The sequence below is a fragment of the Crinia signifera genome, chromosome 2 (assembly GCF_055691185.1).
Source record: "Crinia signifera chromosome 2, ASM5569118v1, whole genome shotgun sequence".
NCBI classification, from domain to species: Eukaryota; Metazoa; Chordata; class Amphibia; order Anura; family Myobatrachidae; genus Crinia; species Crinia signifera.
In genome coordinates, this window is record NC_139218.1 from 138,888,088 (window position 1) to 138,913,054 (window position 24,967).

The 24,967-nt window shown below is 43.2% G+C and overlaps 1 protein-coding gene across 2 annotated transcripts; it reads left to right on the forward strand.

Moving 5' to 3' along the window:
* Positions 1–611: 611 nt before the first annotated feature.
* Positions 612–21,315, forward strand: LOC146060097 (acidic mammalian chitinase-like). 2 transcript variants are annotated; one of them, XM_083172979.1, is made up of 12 exons: positions 612–712; positions 6,836–6,900; positions 7,461–7,490; positions 9,305–9,506; positions 10,657–10,713; positions 10,794–10,959; positions 12,438–12,562; positions 12,762–12,885; positions 13,225–13,410; positions 17,798–17,914; positions 18,037–18,166; positions 20,865–21,315. In XM_083172979.1, the coding sequence occupies exons 2-12, from the start codon at positions 6,876–6,878 to the stop codon at positions 21,179–21,181; spliced, it is 1,479 nt and encodes a 492-aa protein (XP_083029105.1). In that variant the 5' UTR covers positions 612–712; positions 6,836–6,875; the 3' UTR covers positions 21,182–21,315. The 2 variants fall into 2 exon arrangements, with proteins under 2 accessions (XP_083029105.1, XP_083029106.1); XM_083172980.1 differs by lacking the exon at positions 612–712 and adding an exon at positions 3,833–3,913.
* The last annotated feature ends 3,652 nt before the right edge of the window (positions 21,316–24,967 follow it).

Consider the following 24,967-nt stretch of genomic DNA (forward strand, 5'->3'; position numbering starts at 1 on the left):
TGCATAGATTATATGTGTTTTGTAAAGACACTTCCGGGTTCTGTGGAACGCATTCTGACATGGAAGCGTCTTCCATATCTGGTTGTAGAGCATGACAACTTCCATATCCGTAGGTATTGTGACGGAGCGCAACTTGGAACGCAAGCTCCAAGTCCTGCGGGAAATCCGACTCCAAGTGATGACGCAGTTCCGCTTCCGGTCACGTGGGTGACCGGAAGAAACGGTTTTGGCGCTCTTTCTGATTGAAACCCCTGCCTATATAAAGCCTTCAGCCGGGATATGTGATATGCTTCTGATGAAGGAACGCTAGTTCCGAAATGCATTAAGCATACACATCCCCGGCAGAAGGAGTATTTCACCAGATTATCGGCACGCACTGAGCACTTTAAGGAGAAAAGCCATCTCTAACCTACTGTTTACAGTTCTATTTGGAGTATCCGGATAACTTCAAAGAGGCAGCTATCCAGGAGGCGGGTGGTGAGATCCAGAGTACAGTCGTGTACATCCTGTTTTTAATCACAAGATTGTGATGATATGCTTGTTATTAATAATGTCATGTGAGTGCAATGTATAAATAAAACCTTTTTCCAAATGTTTAGAGGTCTTGCACTACTGGCTATCTCTCTTTCTAGATAAGCTTCTGTGACAACAGAGATTAAAGATTTATTCGTGGACTAAAGGATTTAAGATATTGACATCCTACACTGATAGTGTAAGTGATTGGATTTATTGGAGCAATTCTGAGCGCCCGTTGCACTTTATAATTTGTGTGTTGTAGATTGTTGTTTTGGAGTGCCATGGTTGGCATCTAAGCCTACGTGGGGTGTAATGGGAAGCTGGAGCCACTTCATCAAGGGCTGTTTCTAGTATCTGGTAGAGGTGGGAAACAGCAGAGTCAGGAGAGGTAAATGTAGAAATTAGTGAGAGCTGTTGTTGCAGGGAGGTGGAAAATTGTGGAAAATTAATACCATTAGTATTTCTGCGGGTTAGGGTAGGCTTGCATGATTTCAGTGTCAGTGTGCTTGGGTAATGGAGGAGAGCGAGAGGGTAATGAGATTGTGATCAGAGAGAGGGAAGGGAGTGTTAGTAAAATCAGAGACTGATCACAGCCTGTTAAAAACAAGGTCAAGGCAGTGGCCTTCCTCATGAGTAGAGGAGTCAGACCTATAGGAAACTAACATATAAACCAGCTAGTCCGCAGTAAGACTCAGATTAGCCAGCTCACAATAATCACTGCCTCCCTAACACATTAGCGGTTGGTTGGTTCATTTGTTTTGTGCATCTGCAATGCTACTCTGCATGTTCGGTCTGCTGACAATATGTGTTGGGTATTCTGAGGTAAATTGCTGGGTCCTGTAATCATTTTTATACCCAGAAGTACAATTCTACAACATTTAATTTACTTTAAAGATTATGGACATGATTCTGGTTGACTCGGTAAGCTTGCAGTTTACTGATCCCCAGAGGGCCCACCTCGCCGAAGCACCACCCCCTGCCAACACCGTATGCAAGTCACCGAGTCCATTCGCTCAGGGACCCTGCACATGCGCATAATTCATTAAGCGCATGCACAAATTAAAAACATCGCTCCCATGTGCGAACGCGCTGGGGAGCAAATCAACCAAAATTTCCCGCCAATAGGTAGGTACAATTTACTTAGAATGTAATTTTTTTTCAAAATGTATCATTACAAAAACTTTTATCCTAGGGGTGCCGTGAAAAAAATGCTCATGCTCTAAGGCGTTGTGATTCAAGAAAGTTTGGGAACCACTGTCTTATATTGTATATAAAAGACTCTAGTGTTTCTCGCCTCTCTGGAGGTGATTCAAGTGCATGCTGGCAGCTATTAGATGTCACCCGAAAGAGGACGTCAAGTGTTGCTACGTTCAGACGCACACAGCCGTCGATGCTGACATTACTGTTATGTTCCATAATTTTGATGGGCTGGTAACTAGTATTTATATATTACTGACTGAAAACTCAGTTTTTGTAAATTTGTATTCAGTATTTTTGTTTAAACTTTTACAATGTTCTATCCGTGCTGTTGGTTATTGACAAGAATTAAAGTTCTTAATTGCCTTCATATGCTAAGCCATCTGTGCTGACCCGCTATAAATTTCTTTTATCATACTGAATTGAGTTTTATGCATGAAAACTATATTTGGGTGCTGTGAGTTACATTGTAGTTTTATGTAAAAAAATGTATGTGCAACTTCTTGTTGTTAGTAGAAATGATTGGATCTAAAAGTCACACGCAATCCCCCTTGAACCTCCCGGGTCCTTTTGCATATGGTCCTTTTGCATACGATATATTGCATGGGATCTCAGCAAGGGCTGCAGGATCCGAGAAATCTTACCTGCAGCCCTTGTGATCTCCGGCTCCAATCCGATGTGCATCGAATCAAAATCAGACTTGGTACTTTTCGACCTCATTCTTGGCTGGACACGTCGGAATTGGGTGCAAAGTGCCCAAATCACACTAGTGTATGGCCAGTTTAGGTCCCTAAAATACTTTTGTTTTCAGGACAACATATGCTGTTCACATTCTGTCCAATATATTAGAGATATACCATAAGGCGTGATTTTGAGATGCATATAAAGTGAATTTGCATGTCATAAACATACATCTTGATGATACATTTCTGAACTGTCTATGTATACAACTACTGTCCATATTTAGAGTTGCATGGATCTTGTACTTGAAGAGGCAGATTAGTGGCATCATGATACAAGACCAATAGATATAGAGAGCAAGGGGGTAAAGTTACTAAGATGGGAGTTCTACTGAAGATGGGATGTTGCGCATAGCAACCAATCAGATTCTACTTCTTATTTTTTTTGAAGATAGTAGATAGAATCTGATTGGTTGCTATGGGAAATATCCCATCTTCAATAGAACTCCCATCTTAGTAAATCTACCCCAAGGTAAGCACACTTTTATTATTTATTAAAATGTATTTATATTGTGGCAAAATATTCCATTGCTACATTATGGAATACAGTAATAAAATGAGGCTAATCTGTCCTAACACTATGATTGATAGATAATTAGAAATATATATATTTTTTTGTAAATTGTTTGTGAATCAGTATACAACCAATAAAAGCAGTACACTCATGAATAAAAATAAAGAACTAATATCAATTGACAGCAAGAGTGGCATCAAAAGAAATTAAGGCTTAATAGCTCACAATGGAATGAGTGTGTAAACCACTTTTATAAACCTATGGTGCGTACACACTGGATGATGGATGCACTGAAAGACATTGGTGACCAATTTCCCTTGAACTTCCCCAGTGTCCTAGATGAAAGATGTGCTGCATACACACTGAACCATGTGTCGTACGATGAATAATCTAGCTAGACTCTATAGCATTTTCTGAATGACATGAACGACCCACATCATCATTCGACGTTCGTAGCATACACACTGAACGATATTTTGACCAAGGGCCAAAATTAATGATATTGTAAGTGTGTATACACCTTTTAGCTGCGACTTAGAGTCAGGTTCTATGCAGGGCCGCCGAGAGGGAGGGGGGGAGGGTACATTTTACCTGGGCCCGGGCCTATCAGGGGGGCCCGGGCCAGGGGACACAAAGACACACTTTTTGGAGAAAAAAAAACTTTTTTTAAGGCAGCGGTTTAGCGGGGGTGCGGGTCAGCAGCGGCAGCCTGTGTCACTCTCACTGTGTGCAGGTCTGCAGACAGTGACAGAGGCCGGCATCCAGCTGCGGAGCGTCTGCAGAGAAACTGTGTCTGCTGCAGAGCACAGCTCTTGAGACGCGAGAGGGGAAGGTCAGAAGGTCAGGTCACGTGACTGCAAGGACGCACGGCATGTGACAGGGGAAGATGAAGTGCAGGCTGGAGCCAGAGGAGCTCCTGAAACTGGCTGCCTCCGAGTCATGCCCTGTAAGTACATTTTTTTCTGCCCTGCCTCTTAATACTTAATTATTCTCCATATCTATCTATCTATCTATCTATCTATCTATCTATCTATCTATCTATCTATCTATCTATCTATCTATCTATCTCTATAGATCTATCTATCTATGTATCTGTCTATGTATCTGTCTATGTATCTCTATAGATCTATCTATCTATCTCTATAGATCTATCTATTTATCTATCTCTATAGATCAGGGGTGGGGAACCACCGGCCCGCGGGCCGGATATGGCCCCCGCACCCAGTATGTCCGGCCCGCCCACCTATATTACTTTTTAAACAGCCACCCGCCTGGCTATATTACCAATTAATCAGCCGACCGCCCGCCTATATTACTGAAGTATCAGCCGCCCGCCTATATTACATACCAGCCACCGGGGATGGCTGCTGCTGCTGCCGCCGGGGAGATGTGCATAAGACGCGCCCGCCAATCACTGCTGGTGCATCACCTCCACAGCCACTGTGATTGGCGGGCGCGTCTTCTGCACATCTCCCCGGCGGCAGCAGCCATCCCCGGCGGCTGGTTTGTAATATAGGCGGGCGGCTGATACATCAGTAATATAGGCGGGCGGCTGATTAATCGGTAATATAGCCGGGGGAGATGTGCAGAAGGCGTGATGCGGGCGGTAGGGAGGGGGACTCGCGAGGTTTGGGATGCGCCCGCCATGCATTGCACTGCATGGGCGGGAGCATCCGAGGTCAGAGTACAGCAGCCGCAGCAGCAGCAGCCATCACGCTGTGGTGCCGCAGCTAAATCAGTGTAAACTTGTAAAGGTAAATGCTGCTTCTCTCACCTTCCCTTTCCCAGTGACTGACACATCCAGGGGTTGTCATTTACCCCTGGATTCACCCCCAAACAGGTTAATGTGATTATGTCTGATTATCATAATCAGACATAATCACATTAACCTGTTTGGGGGTGACACCCCCCTTCCTCCACACTGTCACTTTTTATGGTGTGTCTGCCCACATGTATATGTCGCTGCCCGTGTGTATAATGCCCACATGTATATGCTGCTGCCCTGTGTATAATGCCCACATGTATATGCCGCTGCCTTGTGTATAATGCCCACATGTATATGCCGCGGCCCTGTGTATAATGCCCACATGTATATGCCGCTGCCCGTGTGTATTATGCCCACATGTATATGCTGCTGCCCTGTGTATAATGCCCACATGTATATGCCGCTGCCAGTGTGTATAATGCCCACATGTATATGCCGCTGCTCTGTGTATAATGCCCACATGTATATGCCGCTGCCCTGTGTATAATGCCCACATGTATATGCCGCTGCCCTGTGTATAATGCCCACGCGTATATGCCGATAATTGATAATTTTTATATGGCCCCCGAAGGGTTTTCAAATTTTCCAAATGGCCCATGGTAGAAAAAAGGTTCCCCACCCCAGCTATAGATCTATCTATCAATCTCTATAGATCTGTCTATCTATCTATATATACAGTAGATAGATAGATATCTAGATATCTATCTATCTATCTATCTATATATATATATATATATATATAGCTTTTTTTTTTTTTTACATTCATGAAAATCATTTATTTACAATATAAAAGGTGACTTTCTCCATAGCAACCAAACAGATTCCATCATTTTTCAAGCACACTTTAGAAAAACATATTGAATGTCTCTGCTGTGGTCATCATCACTTTTTCTGCAGTTGCCTATAGAGTGGTTTCTATAAATGTGCCACATAGTGGTGGAGTCAGTGATGTCTAACTAGCTTTCTTCAGATGTGAGTTTAGTAGCCCATACACGCTCCATTTTTCCTGTCCCTTTTGTACTTTTAAAGTACACATCGCATCGCATCACATGCCTGGTGCATGCATTGTGCATGCAATGTGATGCAATGCGATGTAAAACAAGCACAAAAAGTATGTGCAGCACATACTTTTTGTACTGTACTATGTGATGCGCGGGAGTGCGCATCGCATAGTACTAAAAGGACGGCAGAAGAACGGAGCGTCTATGGGCTCCTTAACTCTGAACGGTCTTCTCCAAAGCATAAATATACACTCAAAAAGACATTCACTTTCCCATATAAATACCCCCACTGTAGTCACCGCTGGGCACCCGGATCCATCTTCCCAAAAGTGCTCGGCACCCTACTTCCCCTATCGCGCACAGTAGGAAGTCAGGGCATACTCACGTGCATTCCACTGCTCCCCCTCTGCGTTTCACTGGCTGGTAGTACCCAGCTCATGACAGGTGGATCCACGGCACCCAGATGTAACAGATGAGGCGATTTTAATTTAGACCCCAGTGAATGGGTGCCGTGGATCTGCCTTTATAATGTAGCTGGATACTGCCGGCCAGTTGAAAGTGGAGCAGGATAAGTGGAACGCATGTGAGTGTGCCCTGACTTCCTACCGGAAGTACGTTGCAAAGCACTTCCGGTAGGACGGACCCGGGCGCCCGGCGGGGATGGAGAGATGGGTCTACAGTGGGGGTATTTATATGGGTAAGTGAATGGCTTTTTGTGTGTATATTTATGCTGCCATGCTCCTGGGAGTGGGTTCTTCTCATGTACTAAACACGCCCTTAACGTGCCGTGTCACCCCCATGGGGGCCCCTGGAAGTTGATGTACCGGGGCCCAGGATTTCTCTTGGCAGCCCTGGTTCTATGTAGCAGGTAGTGTTAAGTCATGGTGTGCTCTTACATCTGCTGTCCTGTCCACTACAATGTCAGGCCGTGTTATCAGCCCCAGTAACTGAATCTTGGCCGGTGTTCTCAGTCTCCCAGCTGCATCCGTTTTTCTGCCAAATGGTTTAAATTTTATGATCTCAAATCTGTGAGTTACTTTATCTACTGCTCTCACCTGTGGTGCTCCCACACTGATACCAGCCATTCTCTTTTTATATAAAGGTCTGATCAACCAACCATCAGTGCTGAGACAGATAGAGTCATGAGGAAGATGTTGCTCTGGGCGGGTAAGAGAAATATTTTATATATCGGTCTTATATTTTTTGGAGCCTGAGGAGGTGCTCTAAACACCCAGTTCAGTGACCTAAATTGTGCATAGGGGCAAACGTACGTATGGACCCTCTCCCTAAGGAGAAAGGCCCTGTTACTCCCCTGACCTCTCTCAGCTAAAAGGCTCCAGAGGGGAACATAAGGATTGGTGGGTCCTCCTCGCCGAAGCTCAGAGAGACCCTCTTCCCTCAACCACCGGAAGGATTAGGGTGGGTGGGTCCTCCGCACCGAAGCTTGGAGATACCCTCGGTAGGCTTCCCTCAGCCTTGAGGCTCGGGGTTGCCCTGTATATATCTCAGATTTTATTTTATTTATCTCCAAGTATGTAACAGCTTCATAATGGGTGTAAGTTGCAATCAGGGATATTACTATCTGGAGTCAGGGAGATTGCTAGTATTTCAGAGAGTCTCCCTGACATTCAGGGGCAGTTTGCAAGTCTGTGTGTACATGATGTCAAAATATTACTTTATTATTGTTTTTTTTTGTTTTGCTTCTTACTTCATTCTATATTTCACAGGTCTTTTCCTGCTGCTGAATGTACAGCTGGGTAAGGACGTGACTTATGTAATATGTGATGTATGTTTGCTAAGAAAATTGAATGACTCAATATCCCAGCAATGCTAAGAAGAAGAAACAAAAGATACATGAAGAAATTCAAGGATGTGTGACAGGGCGAAATCACGAGGCTTCTATAGAAATATAAATCTTATATAATACATTACTAGTCACATACATTTGTCTTTAATGATTGTTATCTATTCCATAGCACATCATCAAACTAGTGAAATGACTATTGAAGTAGATAGGCCTTTTATATTGAGTCAATAAAAATGAGCAATGTCTTAAAAAAAGTGCTCCTCAGCTGAGTGCAGAGAGAGAAAGAACAACTCCTTTTTATGGTAATATAATATTATTAAAGTCATTAAGACATAACTTTTATTAATGAGTTGTATCAACATACAATATTGGTCTATTTACTATCCTTGGAGGGATATAAAGTGGGTGGAGATAAAGTACCAGCCAATCAGCTCCTGAATGGCAAAATTATAGCAAGGAGTTGGTTGGCTGGTCATTTATATCAGTCCACGTTATCTCCATTCAAGGCTTAGAAAATACACCCCCAAAATCTCTAAATCTTAGGTTTTCTGTAGAACTGGGATTGTTCTCTAGGTCTTATATCTAGTGTAAACACGATTAACCTAACTCTGTAGACATACAAAGCAGTTTATTAAGATACCATTCAATATAGGGTGAAAATATGAATATCACTTAGCACCAGTCCGAGGTGTAATATCTATTAGTCTCTTCTAAGGTTTTTTTATCCTCAGGGCATATACGATTGTTTCTTGTTTGGCAGGTAACCAAAAGGAGAGGGGACAAATATAATTATTTATTCCAGAAACTTCTCTAAATGGTTTTAGTTCATCTCCCAACAGGGACGTTCTCTATGGTGGTAGATTAGAAACGAAAAATTCTAAAATAAACCTTGGATCTGTTCTAACAGTTAGACTTATGATCAGTACACATTCCCATGCATGTACCTTAGGAGATACATAAGGATAACTGGCGGGCAGGATGGCGGCGGTCAGATACGGACGCCGGCATCCCAATGGAGTGAATCCCGGCAGGGGTCAGGTAAGTATACTTACCCTGCCCCCTAACCCTCCCTTCTAGCAGCCTAACCCTCCTACAGCCTGATACTAACCCACCCCGCTAGTTCCTAACCTTAACTACTGCACCCTGCAGCCTAAACTACCCCCCCCCTGCCCTGCAGCCTAACCTTAAACCCACCCTTCTTGGTGCCTAAACCTGACCCCTTGCAGCTTAACCCTAATCTTTCCCTCCCCAAAGCCCTTTGAGTTTCCCCAGTAATGGCTAAACCTAACCTCCCCTTCACTGGCTGCATGTTAGCTAGCCCCACACACTTGCCAATAGGGGTGCCGACTGTCGGTATTTTATACCCTATTCCTCCCTCCTCCCCTCCAAAGGCTGATCCTAACCCTCCTTGCTAGTTCCTAATACACGTACCCTGCTGCCTAAACCTAATTTTCTGGCACTGGCATCCTCATTGATTCTGTTGCCAGTCTCCTGGCAGTAATCGGTATTGTGAACACCAGCATTCTGACCGCTGGATGCTGAATGCATCCCCTGTTAACTGAACAGGGTCTTCATCAATAATGAGGTAGTAATTGCTTCTAGTTTCAGTACAGAAAGCTGTGCTGTACTTATATTCCAGGAATTGTTGCTGTCTGATGTTAAATTTCTGTTTCTTTTTGTGTCATGATGCCCTCAATGTTAGCCACTGAGTCATTTCGTGGTAACAATTTATAAATGAAACATACTTAGAATCTTCTTTTTCAGGTTCTACCTACAAACTGGTTTGTTACTACACAAACTGGTCACAGTATCGGCCCGAGCCTGCAAAGTACATGCCAGCACATGTTGACCCGCAGCTCTGCACTCATCTCGTATATGCCTTCGCCACCATGAGCCAGCATAAGATTGCACCATATGAGTGGAACGATGATGTCCTCTATAAGCAGTTCAACGATTTAAAGCAAAGGTTTGTATTACAATGAACTAGTCCACAGTTCTAATAACTAATCTAGTGCTGAAAAAACTAAGCAGGAATACAACTAGGTGTGAGTTTGGTCCTGCGATCCGAATTAATGGAATTCAATTTAATTCCAAACTTACATTTCTTTTCTGAGAAAATTCAACGATTTTTTTGTCCACCCCTCCCCCGAGTTGGCGAATAGATAGGGAAAATCTTTAATTTACTGTAAAAATGTCATGACTTTATCCAAATTCCATTGTACAATGACTAATTAGGTATTTGGAAGTTTTCAGTTTGCTTAATTTGGACAGTAATTATATGTTATTATAGTGGTAAAATAAAATGTATACGGCCCTTAGGTCAACACATGTAAGGTCAACATGCATTGGGTTGACTGGTGAAGGTCGACATGGCTTAGGTGAAATAGGTCATCGTGGCTAAGGTCGACATAGTATTAGGTCGACATAGGCTAGGTCAACACTCAAAAGGTTGACACAGGTTTTTCACTTTTTTTTTTTGAGCCAACATGTGCCGACAGGCAGTATTTCATGCCCTACCATCCACTAGGGCGTGGAGGGAGAATAGAATAGTGTGCCCGAAGCATGGCGAGCGCAGCGAACCATGCAAGGGGCCGTGGTACACTTTGATAGTGTCCGTAGTCGACAATCTGGACAAAAAAAGTGTAAAAACCCCAAACTCTTTGAATGTCGACCTAGCCATTGTTGACCTTCCATCCATGTCGACCTTAGCCACGTAGACATATTTCATGTGTCAACCTAAGACATGTCGACCGTCAGTAGTCGACCTAATATGAGTTGACCCAAACACAAATAAAAAGATGTTGGCTACAAATTACCAAAAGATAATTTTTGTGTTAGTTTAGGCATCTCAAATGTAAGTAGTAGTGTTTACTTCAATAAAAAAAAATATTTGTTTTATCACATTGAAACAAATTAAACGTGGCCTGAAATGACCCTGAAATCTCCTTCTTTAATACTTTTTTTTATTGTATAGCCTTATCTATCTCTAGCTGTAGTGCACTATCATATACCTGTGTACAAGGGCATTACTGATTTATCTTCTACAGTCAGCCACATAACACACTGATTACAAAATGCAGTTTATGTTACTAGTTCTGTCGTGTTCTGTGTTTTAGGAATCAAAATTTGGTGACATTATTGGCAATCGGTGGTTGGAACTTTGGGACCCAGAAGTAAGCATCATTTTCAGCATTTTAATGCAAATATTCATAACTCATATTGCTGATTTCCTCTGGGGTTTTTTTATTGTTAGGTTCACAGACATGGTTGCCAGTGCTGGGAACCGTAACATCTTCATTACATCTGTAATTTCATATCTCCGTCTATATGATTTTGATGGAATAGACTTGGACTTCGAGTACCCAGGATCTCGAGGTAGCCCCCCTGAGGACAAGCAAAGGTTTACTATACTGATACAGGTGGGCTGCTACTGCTACTCACTTTACATGATCTGCTAGCACATAGGAAGTTATTACTTTCCTCAGGGATAGTATGAGGGTGGTTTAATAAATAAGGTAACAAGACCCCTCAACATGTGTCTCATTCTAATTTCCTGGCAGGTCAGAGCAAGTACACCATTGCTTCCACTCACGGCCATTAGACTAAGCCTCATATCAGTCATATGCTCCTAACATCGGTTGTAAGATGACAGGGCTGGCAGAAACATGGTCAGACATTAGCAGCGGAAATTCATCACCAATGTGTCATCATATCATGGAAACAGGTTTGGATTTGGTGCACTGCCTGTAGTGGACATGCTTGGCTGACCATATCGCTGCTTACTGCTCTTGAATTTATTTCTTGCTGTTCTCAACGGCAGTGTACCAAATCCGAAGTTGTGTCTGTGACATGATGTTATCACTGTACACCTGTACAACAGGCTGTCAATTCATTTTAGCTGCTAACAAATATCTGATCACTGTATGCAGAATCCACCAGCCAGGCATATACCCAGGATGAGTGATTAGGTATAAAATGAACAGAAACATTTGGTACTTGTGTATTATCACGGCACCCCCGATATTTAGTCTCGCGATTTTTAATCGCATCGCATGCCATACACCCGATGCACTGCGATGCGATTTAAGCCCCCTATGCGATGTTAAATTGTATAAGCACCCTAATGGGTGCTTGCAATGTTAAATGCACCCCCACGCCACCCCCCCACTATAAACGTGAACCCGAAGCGTGGTGAGTGCGGCGAGCCCGCGAGGGGCGGCGGTATGCGTCCTCCGACCTTTTCATACCCCCACTAGCCACGCGAGGGGACGCGCATAACTTCACAGTTATACGCGTCCGCTCGCCGCGCTTCGGGCTCGGTGGCTCGCTGCGCTGGCCACACTTTATATAATCAACTCCACGGCGACGTGGATAGTGGGGGTATGAAAAGGTCGGAGGACGCATACCGCCGCCCCTCGCGGACTCGCCGTGCTCGCCACACTTCGGGCTCGGTGGCTCGCTGCGCTCGCCACACTTTAGAAAATCAAATTTGCACCGACGTGGATAGTGGGGGTAGTGGAAGGTCGCGTACCGCCGCCCCTCGCGGGCACGCTGCGCTCGCCACGCTTCAGGTTCACGTTCATAGTGTGGGTGCATTTAACATTGTAAGCACCCATTAGGGTACTTATACAAGTTATAATTGCATCCCATCGCATTGTATGGCATTGTATGCCATATACAATTCCATACAAATTTAAAATTGTATGACATTGGGGAACATCACGCAATATCGCATCGCATCGCATGCCTTATGGTCTGCGATGCGATGGGCGCCGTGATAATACACAAGTAGCAAACATTTTGTAAGGCACAGTGTCTGTAGCCATTATAGAAGGTTCATGTGCCCTTTACAGGCTGATGGAATTGTAGTTATAATAACCTATTGCTTTACACTCAGGAAATGCTTGCAGCATTTACTAAAGAAGCAGCAGACTCGGGTCGCCCGCGGCTCCTGATTACAGCTGCAGTGTCTGCAGGAAAAGGAACCATTGATGCTGGATACGAGATCGCAAATATAGGAAGGTGAGATACAAGGTGGCATAATACAGACTAACTATAACTAACATACATTACATATCTATTTTTTGAAAAAAAAAATGGTTTTTTTACTGACTGGTTTGTCATGTGTCTCTGTGGTTTGTGTTGTATGACAAGGTTACCAAGTCTGTATCTGCTCTAGAGTAAACATTGTGATGTTCTATTTCCCCATATTTCTCTATAGAGTCCTGGATTTCATCAGTGTGATGACATACGATTTCCATGGTGGGTGGGACACTCTGTCTGGACACAACAGCCCCCTGTGCCGAGGCTCCACGGACGTGGGAGATTTAATATACTTTAATATTGTAAGCATGCTGACCATTGATCCTAGGATGATACAGTTAACAAATAATTAAAAATATAACAATACAACATTACCTTGAAAAATACACAAATGAACTATAACTTAAATTGTGCAATTGGAGTGAAGAGGGCATTTCTGGGATGTAATAAAGTGTAAAAACTGGGATTAATAGTACAATACATCATATAAGTGGAAAATAATGATTAAGCCAAACAATGCTACAAATGTTTTACCTACTCTATCGTTAGCTCTCTCAGAATGGTCATTTTTATTAAAAACTTAAATATCTGTTTTACCTTACTGGCGTTGTGGGTTGTTGATATGACCTCCTTATTCTTAGATGTTTGCAATGAATTACTGGAAAGATAATGGAGTACCCGCAGAAAAACTCCTTATTGGATTCCCAACTTACGGACGAACATTCCGGAACCCTAATCCTAATAACTGTGATGTGGGGATCCCTGTGTCTGGAGCGGGATCAGCTGGTCCATACACCCGAGAGGCTGGCTTCTGGGCCTACTATGAGGTATATTTTTTATATGAATTACTATATATAGTAACATGTTGATGGTGAGTGGTTAAAAGTTCTATACAGTAGTAGTCTTTTCCAACTCCAATCCTCAGGCCCCTCTGTCAGCACATGTGTTACAAAGCTTCTCAGTAAAGTGGAATAATTAACACCACTCTGGTCAGCCAGAAATGACTGCACCTGTGCACCAACTGGGATATCTGCAAAACATACACAACTGTAGTTGGGAAATGTATCTATACATAATAGATAAACTCTCCCAGTCCCCTACAGTATGCTTGCATGGGACAATGGCTTATTACAGTATGTTAACATTTAGAATATCAACATGTCCATTTTTGTTGACATTCACATTGAAGCCTAACCCAAAATTCATGTATGTATCAACATTCTGGTTGTCGACATTTAGACTATATGGTAGGGGTTTGGACTGCACACCCTAATTCCAAACATAATAAGAAGTGATATCCTGCTAAAGCCCTGTACACCTGGCCCCTTGTGCGGCGACTGTCACCAGGAGTGCGCTCCCGCGACCAGCCCTGGGGTGGTCGCTGGTCCGAGGAGCATGCTCCTGTGACCAGTGGCTTCCCCCAGCATAGAGTTTCCTTTTTATCAGCGACCATTTCTGGTCACTGATGAAAATGGGACACTGAGCAATATATTGCTCCATGTGTACGAAACTTTAGACTTGAAGTACCACACAGAAAAAAAGAACATGCAGATGTACACTCTATAGTACAGGTTGAGTATCCCTTATCCAAAATGCTCGGGACCAGGAGAATTTTGGATAACGGATTATTCCGTATTTCGGAATATTTTAATATTTCAATGATGTATTTTGAAGTATCTTGCATTTATGATGTATAAACACATAATGTACACACAAATATATTTTATTACCACATAAAATACACACAAATATATTTTATTTGTTCAAAAAACAAGGTTTCAAAATGTGAAACAAAATTTGTGTACTATCTCAGCACTGAATTTGAATGCCAAGCAATCATTGTCTTGCACATATATAGTGCCAGTTACATATCATGTCCCCAGTGATGCTGTTACAAATGTCCCCAGTGAGTTTTTAGCAAAAAAAAAAAAAAAATTTCACTTTCTGGAATGTCTGGTTTTCGGAATAATTCGGATAACGGATATTCGGATACGGGATACTCGACCTGTACTAACATCTGTGAATTAGAATAATCATAACAAACTCTGCAATCTAACAAAGAGCAATACTGAGGTGCTTAGCATAATTTTTGCTAAAAATATATGGGCCTATCAATTGCGACCAGTTGACCTCATCTGGTGGGTTCCTAACATTTAGGTTTAAGTCCAAGACACTGGACCCCCCAAGTCAGCACAGGCCAAATGCATCAGAGCATCGCACTAATGAGAGGTTAAAGTGTTAGGGGGTATTCAATGTTGGGTCACGGCTGTCGGCCTGGCCTGACAGCCGTGACCCTGACCCGTTCTCTGTCTGCTCGACCGAGAATTTGCAAATGGGATTCAATGTTTTGCCTGCCGCAGGATGAGAAGGGGGCATGGCCGGGAGCTCGTCAATTCCTGGCCATTCTCGGCAGAATTAGCCCGACTTATTGTGAAGTTGGTCTCGTTCTGTTGAGATCCCCTATTCAATGCTGTCAGGGAAGACAGCATTGAATAGGGCCCCGCAGCCATCTCCCCCGATGGGAGATGGCTGCCGGAGATTGAATATCCCCTTGAGCAAGCATGTCCAACCTGTGGCCCTCCAGCTGTTGTGAAACTACACATACCAGCATGCCTTGCCATACTTTTAGCATTCCCTAATAGCAAAACTGTGGCATAATGGGACTTGTAGTTTTACAGCTGGAGGGCCATAGTTTGGACCAATGTTTTTAATTTTACAAAGGTTGTGTGCGGCAAAAGATTTTGACTGTGCAACTTTGGAAGGAAATTTAAAATTTTGTGCGTCACATATATCTGGAAAATGACATTCAGCATTTGTGTTAACTTTGCTTCAAAATGATATTAAACATTCAAAACACAGCACACAATGTAGTTAATGGGTGAAACACACATTAATTGAGTCCACAACTGCAAAAAGGGACCACTGCTGCTTTGTGCGCTCTGTTGTGATGTCTGTGCGCACGCTCGTCGAGTTCATGCGCACAGCGCACAGCTTAGAGGGAACACTGGTTTGGACATGCCTGCCCTTGAGTGTTAACTAAATAAAAAGCAGAAGCTATGTGTTAGGAGTGTTACAATCTTGAGAAGTAATAATTAGATTTTTAAAATGTGTTACAGTACATATAAAAAAAATAATTAGGTGCTAAAAAAAAAAAAAAAGGTTCTAGAGTAAGTATTACATATGATGTCTGAAAGAAGCCAACCCAGGTGGCCCTGCAGCCTGAACTCATTCCTAAAACTGACATTGTCAACATTGTGAATGTCCACATAAGGTCTACATGCCCTTTCTCAGGCCATGTATTTTCCTAGTGTGCTCACACTCAGCGATACTTCCCACCTGCCATTCCAATGGCACTGCTAATTACTGTCACTCACCTAATTTGTATACAGTATATCCAAATAGTTGACTTTCCTCTTATTGCTGTTTGCCTTATTACATTGATGAGTTTTCCCTGTATGTTGCTACAGGTTGCTTGGTCATCCATATGTATAAAAGATTATAGTAATATTAAAAATACTTTACCTACGGACGTGTCCACATACATTTTCAATATTATATGCAGCTTAATATGCCTGGTGTGAGTAAACAGCTCTGCTAACGTCAGGGCTTCTTTATTGCCAAAAATGATTCATCTTAATCCCTACACAATGTAACTAGTATGCAGAAGGAGACTGTGCTGTGTCATTTCATATATGACACTTCTATATATTGTGTGAATGAGTCTTTATATGGAGCAGAACAGGACAGGTATTGGGAAAAATCTGCTGCACTTCATGTACAGGATCAGAGATTCGGTGGCACACAGCTATACCAGGGTTGCCGACCCTCCCGGGATTTCCGGGAGTCTCCCGAAAATCGGGTACCCCCTCCCGGCCCCCGGAAGGGTGGGCAACCCTCCCGGATTCAGGGGGGACCCCCGCTGACCCCCGGATCGCGGCATTAAAATGCCGCAATCCTCGGGTCTCAGAGGAGGGGGCGGAGCTAAAACGGCACAATCGCGTCATTTTAGCCCCGCCCCCTCCATGGAGATACCTGAATTCGCTGCTTTTAACAGTATGGGGGCGGGGCTTAGTGATGTCGCTCGTAAGCCCCGCCCCCTGAGCGGCTGCTGAAACTCTCCTCTCCGGGCTTCTCCCGGAGAGGAGAATGTTAAAGTCGGCAACCCTGAGCTATACAAGTGCCATAAATCCAATTGATTTCCTGGGACACCAGTCCTTTTTGTTATGGATCTGAAATCATAGTGCAATAATGAAAATAAAGGGTTTAGGGGTACCTTTAAAATTTACACTCCCTTAAGTCTAACGTCCTGGAAACCAATGTTAACCAATTAATGTGAATTTATTCTAAACATCTTTTCATTTTCTTTTATGGATGCTCATTATTTCTATTATTAACATCTTGCACTGCAATATTGGATTTTGTAATAGATTTGTAATTATCATATTATTCTGTATGATTAAATTATAGTTGGCTGTTAGAATGGCTTGTCCAATAAATCGTAACGATGCTCGATATAATTTTAGAGAGATGTGTGTGCTCGATATAATTTTAGATAGATGTGTGTGCATATGCTTTTTAGCATGTTAATTAGTAGTGTATAATTACCTCCCTAATAACATTGAAACATATTTTAACTATAGAGAAATGCATATATATATATATATATATACTTTCCAAAATAGAGGCGTCACTCCGGGACTTGTGAAAGCAAATATGATTTATTAGCTTCTAGGTGGTCAACGGCGTTTCGGGAGTTAACCCTTTGTCAGGACCAGAAGACAGTCAAACGTGCAACGTTTGACTGTCTTCTGGTCCTGACGAAGGGTTAACTCCCGAAACGCCGTTGACCACCTAGAAGCTAATAAATCATATTTGCTTTCACAAGCCCCGGAGTGACGCCTCTATTTTGGAAAGTGTACTGGTGGCTGCAACGCCACATAGGAAGGCACCCGGGCAAGCTATACCATCAATAAGCGAGGAGTGCCGGACATTCACCTACCTGTATATATATATATATATATATATATAAAAAAACTTTGCACCATTAGGCAATGCAGCTTGCTAGCATATATACATAATTAGAATGCAATATCATATTTTAATATGTAAATGTATTGTCATCTAAATGCACAATGTAACATATTTATTTTGACTCTGCTAACTGCAATCATATCCTCATTTTTAACACTATACGCTATGCTAAACTCTCCTTAGATCTGTACTTGGCTTAGAGGGACCACTGTGAAATGGATTCCGGACCAGAGGGTGCCATATGCCTGCAAGGAAAACGAGTGGGTTGGATTTGACAATACGCAGAGTTATGACTGCAAAGTAAGATGGTGTTCCTTCCAATGTGGCTTGTATAGTTCAAGGGAAATGTTTTGTTTTTTATGCAAATTATTCATAGAAAGGAATACTTTACTATTTGTAATGATTTTTCCATTTTTTTCTAGGTAAAGTTTTTGAAAGAAAGTGGTTTTGGTGGTGCTATGGTTTGGGCCATTGATTTAGATGATTTCCAGGGAACATTCTGCAGTGAAGGGAAATATCCATTGATCAGCCACCTGAAATCCTTGCTGGAAGGTAAGAGACTGGCATATTTTTTATATTACCGGTATTTGTTTTTTTGTAAATATCCAGAACAAACATATTCCCTGCAATCCAGTGATTCATATGTTGTGTACAGTGAAATAAAACATGGAACTAGTGCACAGTAATTTAGTAAATTTACTAAGATAGAAGTTCTCCTGATGATGGGATATTGCCCATAGCAACCAATCAGGATGCACTATTATCCGCAGCCCCTCTCCCCTGCACATTGCCAGCTACTGCATAGGTAATTATCGCATATGAACTAACATATGCGATAATGAGTAAAGAGCTGCCTTTTGCGATGCACCCGGCGATGCGGCAGCGGGTCCCCGGCAGCTCCCCCTCCACCCCGGCCGGGTGCTGCTGCAGGAACCGCCTCCTCCACCTGCACCTGGAAGTACATGGCTAGGGAGGTCACTGGTCCAGGCAGCACAGCGCATTGTTGTGGGTCAAGAGAAGACTCCCATAGGCTTCAATGGGGTATCGCCAGCTTTTACTGGCGATACCTCCCGTTGCGAAACCGAGCGATCAGGTTTTAGTGCATTTCATAATGCAGCAAAATCCTGGTAACATGGTTTTTACCGTATTTTTGCCTTAGCGCATCCCGCCAAAATCTATTTCTTATTTATTTATCACCTTCTAGAAGACTATAGATAGATTATAATAGATTGCCCATAGCAACATCCCATCTTCAATAGAACTCCCTTCTAAATAAATAAACCCCATTGTCATGATTAGTATTGCTGGCACCCTGTGCAGGCAAATATATAAATAAACACACACACACACACACACACACACACACACACACACACACACACACATATATTGCTGTACTACTTGAAAACTGTTCCTTAAAAATGGTTGAATTTATATATTAGTATGCTCTTGACATCATATTAAACAGGGACACCTCTAATTTACTCAGGTCCTGTGGTTAATTAAAACCAGGTTACAAGCAGAACCTATGTAATTCATATGTGTCCCAGATTTAAAGGGAACGCTACATACGGTATTGATTTGCAAAATAAACACACTACAAATTTAAACTAGAGAAATGTAAAAGCAAGGCAATACATCAGCCACCATACCATGTATACGCACTAACATGAATACACACACACACACACACTGTTGCATACCTCCCTCCTCTCACGTTTTTTGCGGTGAAGTCTAATTAATTTGGGACCATCCCGCTGTCCCACCCAGAGGCAGCAGCATCCCACGGTTGGGGATGGGCAGTTGGGAGTCCCCCACGCACAGCATCTATAAAGCGACAGTGGGACTGGGTGCTCGTCCAATAGATTAAAGAATGCTTACCATGTCCCCATAGTGATGACAACAGTAGACGTGGCTTGCAGGAGCATCAGCCCAATGAAACTACACCCCCTGTTGCAAAGCCATGCCCTCTTTTTGGCACCATCAGTCCTGACTGCAGCAGTGTGAATGTTGGGAATGAAACAAACAGCAAATCAAAATCTATTACGGAACTAAATTGTGCAAATGGTCAGCACCAGCTAAGTGTGACATAATGAGAATATAATGCGTCTCCAAGCTCGTGTTCCTAAAGCTCAGTGCTTCCCAAACCATTTCAATACTCCAAGAACCTTTGTCCCTGCATCTTCTCTCTGTAGGCCAAATTCTCTAAGCTTCAAAAGTGATAACATGGAGAGTGATAAACAGCCAGCCAATCAGCTCCTGTCTGACATTTTTCAAACACATCCTGTAACATAGCAGGTAGGAGCTTCAGCCTCTCATTTGTAAACAAACTGGCTGCTCCTCTTTGCAGCACCCCAGCCTGGTTCCCCTTCCTATAATTACACACACCTGTACATAAATGTGACTTTCTTTTTTCCCCCCAAAATATATTTTATTGGACCTCAAAAATCAGAGATAATAACAAATACAGAAAATAAGAGCATAATACATTATGATTGAGGAACAATCCGCCATTTTCCAATATTTTCCAACAATATATAACGATCAAGAATTTTTTTTAATAAAGTGACTCCTGCTGTCAAACAGTAATAAAGAAATAAGCATCAAAAAGGAGTTACATGAAATAGAAAAGTGGTTTAAATATATGACTCACAGCCAGACCACTACTAAACAGCAGTTGCGAATAATAAAAATCAAAGGAATAATCAGTAAATAGTATTAGTAAAAACAGTAATAACAAAAATAACAACAACAACATAAGGAAACTTATAACTAAAAAGAAAAACAATAAATATCCACCCGCTCCCACCCCCAGGCCACCTAAATGTAATTTTCAAAACTGAACTGTGGTTTTAATTCAAAATGGCTACCTTGAAATCTCGTTCCTGTCAAATCATCCCCATTCACATGATTACTTTGATTAATGATTATCGTACTGTGTTCACTTATTATTACTTTTTTCCCCTTTCTGTTTTATTAACATATTTGTTACTATTCACTTACAGAATTTTTATTTATTGATTACGTGGCTATTTCTATGCTAGCCTCCCACATTTTTTAGGAATACTGTGTTGCCTTTTGTTTTGTTTCTCTGTATTTTTTCAGAACATTACCAGTTTCATAATAAAATATCCACAGTATTTTATTTATATTGCTTACATTTTAAGTTTGTTGCATTATAGAGATTAGTATATGTTAATGGATGAAATTATTAGTATATTTATTAGAAATGTTTTATTTTACTTTGTAGGTTCAACTCTAAACTGCCCTGGGGATGTATGTGGGGATATAACCATCCCACCCAATCCCCCAACCAGTCCCCCAGACAGTACTACAACTACAGCTACACCTGGAGGCACTACACCGGAGCCCCCAGTTACCCCTCCACCTGTTCCTCCAACCAATGATGAAGACCCCAATTTCTGTGAGGGTAAAAGTGATGGCTTACATGTGAACCCATTAAACTCAAACAAATTCTACATATGTGCAGCTGGGGGAACCTACGCTATGAAGTGTTCAGATAGCTTAGTGTTTGATAAATCATGCAACTGCTGCAATTGGCCATGATTATCCATTGTTTCCCTCCTATCTAGGAGCACCCCTTCCCTATTCTAAGACAACATAATAAAGTTGCAATTCAGTATGCTATTCTGCTTAATGTGCACTCTTTGTATACACAATAAACCCCAACAAATCCTGTCCATTATGTTACTAACTTTACTACAAATGGGTATATATCAGTTTAGCAGAGACACCTACAAGATAAACTGCAGAAGGTTATACTCTGGGCCAGCACTACCACAACTTAGGGTGCCAAGATGCTGGGACTCCTAAAACATTGAATGGGTGACACAATGTCGCTCTTTCTATGTTTGTATTTTCCTCATCCTGCCCCCAAACTGAGCCCAGACTGCTGACATGGAGCTGCAGGTGATGATAGCTTTTTAGTTGTGTGGCAACTCCATCCTGGTTACGGGCTATTGTCTAAGAGGTTAGCAGAAGATAGCCCATACGGGATGGACTATCTTCTGCTAACCTCTTAGACCATAGTCCATAACCAGAATGGAGTTGCCACACAACTAAAAAGCTTCTTACCTTGTGTGGTTGCAGGGGATGGGCCATCCCCTGCACCCACACAAGGTAAGAAGCAATAAGGAATCATGATCTAAGGGTATCTGTTATTTATTGGAGAAAATACATTTTGCAGGCAGCAATACCATAAGGAACTAGACCAACCTGTACTGCTACTGTAGCCATTAAGTGTATAAGCTGCCCTACTACTGTGGCCCATAACTGGGTGTGTGGCCGGTGGTGCCTTGTCCATAGCATATTTGCACTGTTTCACACTATCTGGCAGCATCACCTGAAGGGCCACTTACCGCCACCCGCCTACGCCCACCGCTGCCATGTATGTGGTGTGCACAGCTTCTATACCCACAATACTGCCCCTTATGCAGGGCCTCTAATCGTGCCCCTTACACAGTGCCCACAGTAATGCCCTTTACACATTGACCCTAGTTCTGCTCATCAACTCTGTTGCCGTTGCTGCTGTGAAAATGGGAGGGGAGGAAAGCAGAGCGCTGCCCTGAATCCCTGTATCCCAATATCTGGTGTGCTCTCAGCTCCTATGTGACTGAGCAGCTCACACCAGGGCCACGGACATTCAAATATGGCGCCGATCCCTCAGCCTATTAGAGCTTACAAGCTGGCTCCATATTTGAAATGTCCATCAGCCGTGATGTGAGCTGCTCAATTGCATAGGAGTGGAGGGTACACCGCATACAGACTGGGCACTCCGCTCTCCTCCTCTCCCATCTTCAGCAGCAGCAGTGAAGGTGGTGGTGATCAGTACTGGGGGCATTGTGTAAGGGGCAGTACTTGGTGTATTGTCTAAGGGGCACTACTGGGGACATTAGGTGTATAAGCCATAGTACTGGGGCGGGGATTATGTGCAGCATAATGTGATATGGGAATTACGGTGTGTGACATAATATGTAATGGGCATTACGATGTTTGGTTTAAATGGGCCAAAACGGTGTGAATTATAATATGTAATAGGCACTATGGTGTGTGGTATAATATGTAATAGGCATTACGATGTGTGGATCAATGTGTAATGGGCATTCCAGTGTGCGTAATCCTGGCACATTGTGTCCAAGGGTCTCTAACTGTCAAGGTGTCATCGATAGAGAGATGGGATGCGGGTGAGAGAGAGAGAGGGAAAAGAGAAGGGGGTTAGATGAAGATCGGTAAAAGAGGGGGTCAGGATTAGAGATGGGGGGGAAATTTACTAAAGGAAATTTGTAAAAAATAGGTGTATTTGTATCCAGAAATACACTTATTTTTGACATTTACTATCCCGAAAACACGGCAATTCATATTCGTATTGATAGCACATCAATACGAATTGCCGTATTTTCGGGATAGTAAATGTCAAAAATAAGTGTATTTCTGGATACAAATACACCTATTTTTTTACAAATTTCCTTTAGTAAATTTCCCCCAGGGTGTCAGATGGAAAGAGAGTGGGTGAGCAAGAGGGATGGAAGAAAGGAGGGGGTGAGAGGGTGTCAGGTATAGAGAGGGGGTGACAGATTTGGTGTCAGGTATAGAGAGAGAAGAGGTGAGAGGGAAGAGATAAAGGAGTGTGAGAGATGGTGTCAGGTATAGAGAGAAGGGGGTGAGAGCGGTTGTAAGGGATAGCGAGGGGGGGAAAGAGAGGGGGTAGGTACAGAGAGGGGTGACAGTGGAGGTCAAGTAGAGAGAGAGGTAAGAGGTGGGTTAGGCAGAAAGAGAGGGGGTCAGGCAAAGAGAGAGTTGGGTGAGAGAGGTGGTGAGGCAGAGAGAGAAATAGAAAGCGAGGGGTGAGAGAAGGGGTTAGATGAAGATCAGTGAGAGAGGGTGTCAGATGGAAAGAGAGTGGGTGAGTGAAAGGGATGAAAGAAAGTAGGCGGTGAGAAATGGTGTCAGGGATAGAGAGAGAGGTGGTGAGAGGGGGTGAGAAGCAACAGAGAAAGGGGTGTGAGAGATGGTGTCAGGTATAGAGAGAAGGGGGCAAGAGAGGTTGTAAGGGATAGCGAGGAGGGCAGGTACAGAGAGCTGTGAGACAGGAGGTCAGGTAGAGATAGAGATGGTTGAGAAAGAGGGGGTCAGTTAGAGAGAGAGTGAGAGAGGTGGGTTAGGCAGAGAGAATGTGGGGAAGTCAGGCAAAGAGAGAGCAATGGGTGAGAGAGCAGCATCAGGCCGAGAGAGCGAGCGAGGGGGGTCAGGCAGAGGGAGAGAGAGGAATAAGAGGGGGGGTCAGGCAGAGAGAGGAGTGTCAGGCAGAGAGAGGGGGCTCAGAGAGGGTCAGGCAGACAGAGAGAGGGAGAGAGAGGCTGTGAGAGAGTGGTTAGGCATATAGGGCGAGATGCACTAAGCTTGAAAAGTAATAAAATGGACTGAGATGACAGATAGGAGAAGATTGGCTGGCTGTTTATCACTCTTCATTGTATCACTTTTAAAGCTTAGTACATCTGGCCCATAGAGAGGGGGGTGAGGCAGAGAGAGAGAGAGGGGCTGTCAGGGAGAGAGGATTGAGAGAGGGGGGGTCAGGTAGGTAATGCACATGCTAGAGTTACCTGCTGGGAGAGAGTACAGCATTGAGGAGTATACTGTTGCAAGACCTCCGTCAGCAGCCTTTACCTTAGCGACAGTACTGCAGTCATGGTGCCAGAAGCCGCAGGACCTGCATTGAGTGACAAAAATCCCTGTGTCTTCAGCGCTCTGTGTGCTTCTTATCTGTGTGCAGCTGTATGTGCCTTAAAGGCCTCCTGCCCGCTCCTGCACTGCAGCCTGCCCGCCATCCTATTCTCGAACCACAGGCTGCAGATTTAAATTCTACTGGACAACCACTTGCAGTACAGCTATGCAACGCCGTTGGCTGTCTATTACTGTTGTGCTGCGATCCGTGGCTGATGACGGGGGCCCATGGATACTTGCTTTCTGAGCCAGCTGGCATTATGAAGGAGCGGAAGTGACCCTTCAGGGCTTAATTTTCCAGTGGTGGAAGCCTCCATTGATAATTGTTGTTTGGTAGGTACCCCAAGCTTCTAATGGGTTCAATCCCTTCAAACTTCCATATGGTAGACAGCCCAGGGGTATTTAGATCTGGTGACAGAAGAGTGGGAGCAACATTCACCTCAAGAGCCTAAGATCATTTAGTTTGTGGCACAACTATATGACCGTTTAGGCAAACGAACAAATACATGAACAGGGCTCAGCAGCAGCAAAATCCTTCAAACCAGGAAATAAATTATTGGTTCTCATGTCAAGCACTAGGAGTAAATGTGTGCCCAGTGGTGAGGCCCTTAC